Consider the following 9,107-nt stretch of genomic DNA (forward strand, 5'->3'; position numbering starts at 1 on the left):
CAATCAATTCTATTTGAGAACATATTGAACATTTTCTCTAATTCACCTAACGTGGTGAATCATATTTTGATCACTCAAATACCTTCATATAGTTTATGTTATATCCAATGTCTGCTCATTTGTTACCTCTACCAAAATAATGTGTAACAGAACCAAAACACGGTACTCTCTATATAAGATAACATAGTAATCTCAAGTCTAACGATTAATTACACAATCATCACGCGAGCCTTTCCAAAAACACGAGTGATATCTCCATATGAAGTTCTCATACAGGTCAATTCAGTGTGCATGTCTTATGACAAGCACCTACATATTAGTTCTATGTATCTCTTATACCTGAACTTATGAAAACAACTGCTTCATTTCATAAAGGAAAGAATATAAGATGCACTAGTACCTACGACTCTAATAAATATCTAGTATTTAAGAGAGCATCGAGCAGAAACATTTTAGGACCAATGCTTTGATGCAATAAGAATCTTATAATTATAACAACTTTATAATTTTTTTTGCAAAGTAATTTTTTCTCATGGACTTCATCTTTACTCTAGATTCATATATCAAATATTAGATTTATTACTCAAATATTATATGAATATTACAGATAAATTAAGTCTTTATTGATAATAAATATATATTTACATTAATATAATAATATTACGTGCAACCAATTGAATGGCCACATAACATTTTAAACTAGCAAAAGGGGATTGTTTTTGTAGGTTATAAGCTTTCTACATCAAGCTACAAGTTTTATAAACAATAAAGTATAGACTACATTCAAGTTAATTTCAGGAGCATAACTCAACTAGTCAGGCCTTGAATTTTCTCCCTAAAGGTCACTAGTTCGAGTCTTACAAACCTCAAGGTCACTGGAGACTTACATGGTCGTTAACTTCAAGGCCCGTGAGATTAGTCGAAGTGCGCACAAACTAACCCAAACACCCATATTAATCTTAAAAAAAAAAAAAAAGGAATAAACTATCCATCTAGAATATTTAATTAACTCATAATCTAACAGCTGAAAAAACCATTACTGAGCACTTTAGATTTTAAAACATCATTAACAAAGAAAATCAAAGCACTGGAAGCAAACGATGTTGAGAGGGCCATAGAATCTCATGATAACAGATTTATTATTCACAATCTTATTTCGAACAGGTTCGGGTCTTGCAGAGATGGAGTTGAACCATACCAACATTATGTCAAACATTACTTCCTTCCTTCCACTTGTGCAGCAAAAACAAGCAGCGGTTGTTGCTACAGGGAACATCTAAATCTTCTTCTCTTTTGTCCAATTCGTTCCCCTCTTAAATGATTATTTGTTAAGAAGACTACCTCTTTCCCTTCCTTTGATTAATGGCTGCCATAAAAGTTAAACTCATCATTTTGTGAATCTATGAATGTGTTTTTGTAATACTATAAGCTTAAAGTAACGGTGTCAGATTACAAGGTCCAGACCCACAGTTTGAATTTATTCATGGTTATGAAAAGATTACTTGATGCTCAATTGCCAGTTTGGCTCTAGGAGTACGATCCTTCATTTTTGAATGCCTTGGTCTTCAGCTCAAAATCTTTCATCGGGCTGAGTATATTGTATCATTCTGGTTTTCAGCTCAAGAACTAGTCTTAGGTGTAAGAAAAATTCCAAGTGACGATCAAGAGTCCCCTACATATCAGGTTCAAAACACAGAAAACCCCACACATAAGTTCTTGATTAAGTTCACTCCATCAGGTTCAAAATTCCGAGTGAAGATCAAGAGTCGCCAGTTGCACGCCGCTTGATATCTCCGTCAAGAGTCCTCGCCATTCAAATCAGTTTTCCATAATTTAACCATAGCAATGCATCATATTCATCATGACGACATATTGCTTGGACCCATTATTGGCTGCATCCTAGTTCCTTTGGGGTGGAATTTCAACATCGTATCCTCGCCAAAAAAATCTCTAGACATGTATCAAACTTCAAGTTCTGAGACCCAAATGGGAAGAAAGTTAATTAATCATACCACTAAGTACCTTGGATTTGAAAATCATGGATGTCGGTAGGGACAACCATGATGATCTCCGACACCATGAGTTGATGAGATTATTTCTTGACAAGAATAAGGAGTGTAATCCTGCGTAAACAAAAAGAGTGCACTTTTTTAGACGGTCATGATGCACCAACAAATGAACATAAATGGATGCAGAGGAATGAAGGCCAAGTTCCAAAAGAACTAAGGAGACAAAAAGTCAATTCACCAAGAATTCCATCAAACACGAAATTGAAATTCTTAAGCTACTAAATTTCCGAATCACAATCATTTCATAATTCTTCTTCATTGTATTCTGATGCATAGTCTCAATCTAACCAGTCTAGCATGACAACGACGACGCATCTAGATGATGGTGATGGCTAGACATCTTGCTGTTCTCTTTCCTTCTCTTCATGCTGTATGCATATCCTTTGTCAAACCTCTCAGCTCCGACCTACAGAAAGGGGAAAAAGATATAAAGATGAGGAACATTATTGATTAGCATTTGATTTCCGTGCACCAAGAGATCATATTTTTCGTATGGCACCTTGAAATTGCATGTTCATGTAAAATATAACATTAAGAACATGCAGAACCTTAAGGGTAAATATCATCATATATAGCAGGAAAACATGAACTTTCTTTTATAGCATTAAATGTGAGTTAGCCTCCTCTTCATGATAAAGTTGATAGGGTCTTGTGAGTAGAAAATGAAACTCTCTTTCACATGAACATGTCTGGTAAAAAAATGACACCTCCTAATTTATTTACTTTAGAGACCCTCTTGTGAGCAGAGCAGCAGATGCAAAAGCATGGAGGGTAGTGTGGAGACAGTGAAAACTGGAATGACAATAGCATTATTGTATTATTTTCTTGTTTTTACAGCTCTTTAGTAGTTGTTTGGCAGCCTGCCATCTCTTTACAACCTACATAATTGTGTGCTTGGAAACACGATTCAAATTGTGTTTTTTAAAATTTTTAAAAAATCTATGTTTTCATGTTGTTTGTTGATGTTAAAAATTGTTAATATATTTTTAAATAAAAAAACACATCAGAACCATTAAATTCTCCAACATACCCTAAATTGCAAATGGAAAGTGAGTAAGGTGCCACCTGCAGGACCCAGAAATCTAACAAGCATATACTTGTGAGGTTTCGGGACTTACTGAGGAATTTAAATAGGTTAATTATAAACTTAGTCCCTGAAGTATATCAAAATTATTTTACTAGTCCATATAGTATCATAAATAGTTACATAGTTTCTTATCTCATGTTCAGTGTCATCCTGTCATTCTTCTCTAATCAAACCTCACCATCTTCCCTATATCTTTTTTAATTATTATTCTGTTTTTCATTAAAAGCAAAATGAAATAATAACATATATATTAAAAAAAATCAGACATTCATATTATATTCATCAGGTTTTTATATCCATATGATTATCTATTATCCAAGTATTATTTATTAGTTGATATAAAATAAAATAATAACATGTATATATATATATATATGTAAGAATTATAAATGTTTTGTATATATGCATGTGTGTGTTATGTTAATATTAGAATATGCATATATTATTTTTTTCACAACCATATAAAGCCAGAGAGTAAGACCAAGCTAGTCCTCGCAATTTTCCAGACCAAGCTAGAAGCAACCACGGCCATCACTTCACAAGCCCAAACAACCAGGAAAAAGCCTAAAACATTCACGCCTTCATCACTAAGTTTTCTAACACGTTATTAAAGCTTCGTTTTTTCTTTTCTTTTTTTCAGAATGAGAGATATTCGGTTGGTGTTAATGGCCAATATTTTGAAATCATGCGAGGGCCCACAATGAAACTTTGAATTATTAGATATGCTAGGACGACTCACGGGTGGAAGCACGGGGGAACCCTCCAATTCCGATGCCGGGATTTCTTTATATTTTTTAAGGTTTCGAGAGGAGAGATGCGAGTGTCAGAGGCTTGCCCTCCTGAACAGCTATAATTATAGATCCTCGGCCATTCACAGCATGCCATGTCGAATAGTGCCATGGTGCTCCGGCCGCCCAAGTAACCGACTGAAATAACTTGCCTGTTTGGATTGAATAATGTTTTTCTCATCACAATTCACAGGTCTTTTACCCACCAATGCTTGAAAACAATGAAGAGATGGCATTCCCTGAATTATTTCAACTTTGCCACCATTCAAGTCTTCACCCGGAACTTACTAGAACTTTCTCTAGAGCAAACAGTGTTTAAGTTGATGCCAAATCCATGGCAACAAATGCATGGAACTCTGATTCAAAAGCAATGCGAAAGCTCCTCAAATAATGAGATACCGATGTTACAGATCAGTTCGATTCCAAGTAGACAAACATGTGACTATCTATGGTATAATTACATCTTATCTGTTGGTATTTCCTATAATGGAAGGAATGACGGTTGCCCCAAAGAATTTGGATGAACGTAGAAATCTGCTCAAAGAAAGAAGGTAAACTGAAGCTAAAGATTAGGATCTCTACACTACCCTCCGTACCTTCATGTATAAAAACAATATCCGCTTACAGGTCAAGAAGCGGTGAAGGTAATGGTTTAGTACTTGCATCAGCTTTATCATGTGATGCCGTCAAGATCTGCCAAATCATGATGTATTATTACGCACAAAGGCCGGTTGAATTGGGAAAAAAAAAAAAAAAAACTACCTGTATAGAGCTTGAGTCTTCTCAGCTCAAAACACCAGAGCCTGAATCGCCTTCAACAGGGAGATTCAGGTCAGGTAGCAGAAAGGACGGCTTCGTGCCTTCATCCTCCTGTAATGGGAAAGAAACATTGTGTGGCAACATTGAATATGTGGAATCACAGGCTACTTTTGTTTCCTGAGGCTGGATTGAAATATCATCTTCTGATTTAACAGCAGCTGGAAGTACCTCTGGTTTTTGCTGTGATAGAAAATCAAGCTGCAAGGAAAAAACAGAATCACCGTCATCTTCTTGTTGGTGTATTACCTATCTAAATCCATAGCCATTCATGGAGCATTAAATACAGAGGAATAAAATAGGCAGAAAATATAACCTCAGTTCATGCTGCAGATTTGTCAAGAAACGGGAAAAGGGAAAAGAAAACAGGAAAGAAGCAAACAAAATTAAACATAGCAAAGCAGTTGTGCAATCTCAAGGCCCTGTCTGGGTGACAGAGTATAATTGTGCATCAAAATTCTCAAAATTAAAGATGACAGATCTTTTATTTCTAGCTCAAAGTTAATAATAAAATGCACTTGAATGATTGCATGCAAAGCGAACAATTATTACAGGCTAAATTCACTACTTTGACTATTGCTCCATTTATCCACCTCAAGACTAAAAATTTCAACATACAGGTTATGATGTGGAAATTAAAGAACATATAGGATATACCCAAATATGATCACCTTTAAGCCCTACCAGATGCCTTGGACGGGGGACATCCAGACAACCATCAAACATGGATGACCAAGGAATGCAGAAATGATTAAATTAAGATTAATAAACACAGAATCACATGTAAAGTTTATATTGAAGGTTAGATAATTTGTGTAAATTTTATATGCAGAGGTTCACTGATTCTTGTAATTTATTTACATACAAACTGTTTGATCATTTCTGCTTTCCTATAAGAACTACAATACCAGAATCAAGAAAAAATGAGAAACAAATATTAGGATTGTCAAAAAGAAATCAGTAGTTTCAGCAAAGAGGGAAGGATGTAACATGTCACATGAGCATTTCAATCAGTTCTAAACAGTCACAACTTATTAAGCCAGTCAAGTACAACACATACAGAAGTACAGAGTGCGTGTTAATTTAGGGATAGCAATATACTTCAAATTGCTACAGAGACAAAAACGACATTTCTGAAACAAAAGTGAACTTATTAAAGGGAAGAAAAAAACAAGAAATGAGAATGAGTTTGAAAGAAAAATAGGTTCACCTTCATTCTCTTCAATCTTTCATTTGTGGTTCTCTCTTTCTCTGCAGTCACACGTAAGGTTGCCAATTTCTGATCATGAATGAAGCACACAGTAAATATTAAAATTAACACCAAATAAGTGCCTCACAAAGCCAACATGCAGGGGAACAAAGCCAGGTTTCAAAACTAGTAAACTAATGGAACATACGTTTTTCAAACGTCTTCTTTCCTTCAATAGCAAACCCTCCTCCTCTCTAAGCTCAACTAAATTCTGCCGCAACCAAACAATTTCAAACACCCCATGAGATAGAATTCCAAAATATTATACGTCTATTAGACAAGGCAATGCAAAGGATAATTATTCTTTTAATGTCATCATACATCCAGGCAGGATATTACCTGACAGCAGAAGTAATATTGCCACATGCAGAACCACCAACATCAGTTGAATGCTTGCCTTTAGTTTTTTAAGGGTGATAGAAAAACAACAATAGATGGACAGAAAAGCTGGTTTAAAGCTAACTCAACCACTTGCCAGACTAAGATAGTTTCTAGAACCAACTAAAGAGATTCTGAAACACCCATAAAGAAATTGATCAAAACCAATACATGCATCACTTTACATGCAATATAAGAAACTTGTATTACCTTCTTCTTTCTTGACCTCTTGGTGGTTGGCGTTTCACTTGTAACGGCAACCTGATACATGCACCAAAATGAGACAGCCTTAGTTAACAGACTTAATATTTTGCTGCCAGCCACTTAATAAATAAAAAATAGAATACGTAAACGATTACAGTTATCTGTACACAAGCATGTACTATGCATGCATACATGATTCAAATCACGTTATTTTCCGCGTTTCAAGAATATCATCATTCGTGATCATATAAGAAACACTCTTTGCTCGGTTCCCTTTGAAGGGGGGCATGGAAGCGCTACATTCTATTCTATCGGAATGCCAGCTACCGTGCATGTCATGTAAAACACAGACATGCAAGCACAGAAACCATTCACATTCAATTCATTGACCCACTCCATGCTTTTCGGTAACAAACAAATTTCTCCTAGCGTCTAAAATGCAACACCAAAGGAGGACGATAAAAATAATATATAGTTTTTATTTCTCTGTTTGCTATAAGGGTATGCTAGTTATACTATAAGGTTTTTGAGCTAGGAATATAAATATACCAAATACTAAACATAACCCAACAGGTCAGCTTATATATACCATAAATTTGGTTCAATGTGGTCCCCACTTCAAGAACAACCAATTTGCCACCCAAAAGCATCACACGAAATTCCTCTTCATTTCAGCCAAAGGATTTTCATTTCGAAAAAGACATTTATTTGACCAAGAAATTCTTGCCCTTTTTAGACCCCTACCGAACCCTAAGATGACAAAAAAAGAAAGAGAAAAGCTATCAAAACAGCCTGTCACTTGCTACAAAACCCACAACCCAATCAACAATTTCAACTCTGTCACAGTTTTAAGCCCAGCTAGATGCATGTCTGTCACGTGAGAAACGAACAAGATTTTTGTTTTAGCGCCCGCAGGAAGTGGGAAACTGCGGCTACACACACCAAATCATATCTCCAATAAAGTGCGCACAACCACTAACACTATCACACCTATTTCGCCACGAAAACACGCCACCCATAAAAACAGCCGCGCCTGCTGCCGCTGCCCCCGCCGCCTCCCCTTTCCATGATGACTAAACTGCCCTTCATCGCCATGTCAAATAAAGCACACTCAGTTTGACTATGAGTAAGGTCAGTTTCGTCATTTTACATATCCGCATCCAATCCATGTGCATATCCATCCCTCTACGTCTATGGTTACTACCCCGACAACCAACTTAGATTCTGGAAGAAAACTCGTTGACAAAAATGCCCTTCAATAAGAGGGTATTTTCGTCCCTTTAAAAGGCACCCGAATGGAAGTCGCATTCTCTCCTTCTAAACACAAGAATATTTAAAAAAAAAAGAAAATGAAAAGTCAAAGAAGGGCATCTCAGTCAAAATGACTTGAAACGGTGAGTTTGTTAGCCGGAGAATTTACAGACCCTGGTGTTTATATTCATGAAGGATCCCATGGGCAAAATCGTTATTTAAAAAAAAAAAAAAAAAGACTTCCTAAACCGTAACCGAAAGAAAAATAAATATCACGTTTTCAAAGGGCAATCTCGTCCACTGAAAAAGAAACAAAAGAATGCCACCAGGAAACCACCGAGGCCAACTCACCGAGTCAGAAAGAAAGAAAGCCAAACAAACCTTAGATCTCGAGGTGGCAATCAACTTAGACGGAAGACTAGTGGTAGCTTCATCAAGACCGTCGCCACCACCGCTGACGGAGGTGGCACAGCTAAAAGAAAGCGGAGTGGTAGGACTGGCATGAGCAGAGGAATCAGAACCCTTTTTCCTCCTGGTTATCATTACATGCTTAGAAGAAGAGCGTCGTTGTCTAACGCTCCAGTCCACACTCAAAGCCAGAACGGCTCCTTCCTTTACCAAATCCGGCGGAAAATGACGTCGTCGACGTGGTGCAGGGAGTGGTTCTGGCTGGTTCAGCTTTAAGAGTAGCTCCACCACCAAACTGTCATCGGTCATAGCTACTTGAACCCACTCGTCTTCTACGGTCATATTGCTTCGGTGTTAGTGCCTTATCCGCTCCCCCTGTATCTTCTGTGGTCTTAGAGAGAGAAAGGGAGGATGAGACTTGAGAGAGAGAGAAAGAGAGAGGGGGATCTTTGTGTGTGAAGAAAATGGAGGTTGGAAGTGGTGTCTGTTGACAATAATAAGGTGGTTAGCAGCACTTTCTATATTTTTGTTTTTGTGGATTATTTGCATTTATTGTTTGTTTTTATTTTATTTATTTATGTGTGAGTAAGTGTTTGATGGAAGGATGGATGGATCGTTTGTTTTTGTTTTTTTTTTTAAGTGGGCCCAGTAAGGGTGCGGATGAAGCAAACTTGGAAGAACCGGTTAGGGTTTTGGTTCTGTACCGGTCCGGATTCGATGAAGAAATAAGGAAAAAAGAAAAAGAAAAAATCAATTGAACCGTTAAAAATTCAAGTTAATTTGATAGTCCAGTTAAAATTTGGCTCTTTGCTCCATATTGTTTAAATTTTTTAAAAATAAAATTAAAAAATTAACTT

General features: G+C 36.6%; 1 protein-coding gene across 2 annotated transcripts; it reads right to left on the reverse strand.

Annotated features, from left to right (window-relative positions):
- Positions 1–1,097: 1,097 nt before the first annotated feature.
- LOC118048752 (uncharacterized) lies at positions 1,098–8,789 on the reverse strand. 2 transcript variants are annotated; one of them, XR_004687521.2, is made up of 8 exons: positions 8,224–8,789; positions 6,598–6,648; positions 6,158–6,220; positions 5,971–6,039; positions 4,707–4,961; positions 2,358–2,475; positions 2,023–2,123; positions 1,098–1,950 (listed from the first exon to the last, which is right to left on the reverse strand). XR_004687521.2 is itself a non-coding variant. In XM_035058564.2 (6 exons), the coding sequence occupies exons 1-5, from the start codon at positions 8,590–8,592 to the stop codon at positions 4,728–4,730; spliced, it is 786 nt and encodes a 261-aa protein (XP_034914455.1). In that variant the 5' UTR covers positions 8,593–8,787; the 3' UTR covers positions 4,302–4,637; positions 4,707–4,727. The 2 variants fall into 2 exon arrangements, 1 of the variants encoding a protein (XP_034914455.1); XM_035058564.2 differs by lacking the exons at positions 1,098–1,950; positions 2,023–2,123; positions 2,358–2,475 and adding an exon at positions 4,302–4,637 and having other exon boundaries at positions 8,224–8,787.
- Positions 8,790–9,107: the final 318 nt, after the last annotated feature.

The sequence above is a fragment of the Populus alba genome, chromosome 17, assembly GCF_005239225.2.
Source record: "Populus alba chromosome 17, ASM523922v2, whole genome shotgun sequence".
NCBI classification, from domain to species: Eukaryota; Viridiplantae; Streptophyta; class Magnoliopsida; order Malpighiales; family Salicaceae; genus Populus; species Populus alba.

Coding starts and splice junctions, on each gene's coding strand:
- LOC118048752 (XM_035058564.2), bottom strand. CDS start 8,592: ATGACCGTAGAAGACGAGTGGGTTCAAGTAGCTATGACCGATGACAGT. Junction 6,221..6,597: donor AGAGGTCAAGAAAGAAGAAG/GTAATACAAGTT, acceptor TGGTTGCGGCAG/AATTTAGTTGAGCTTAGAGA. Junction 6,040..6,157: donor AAAGAAGACGTTTGAAAAAC/GTATGTTCCATT, acceptor ATTCATGATCAG/AAATTGGCAACCTTACGTGT.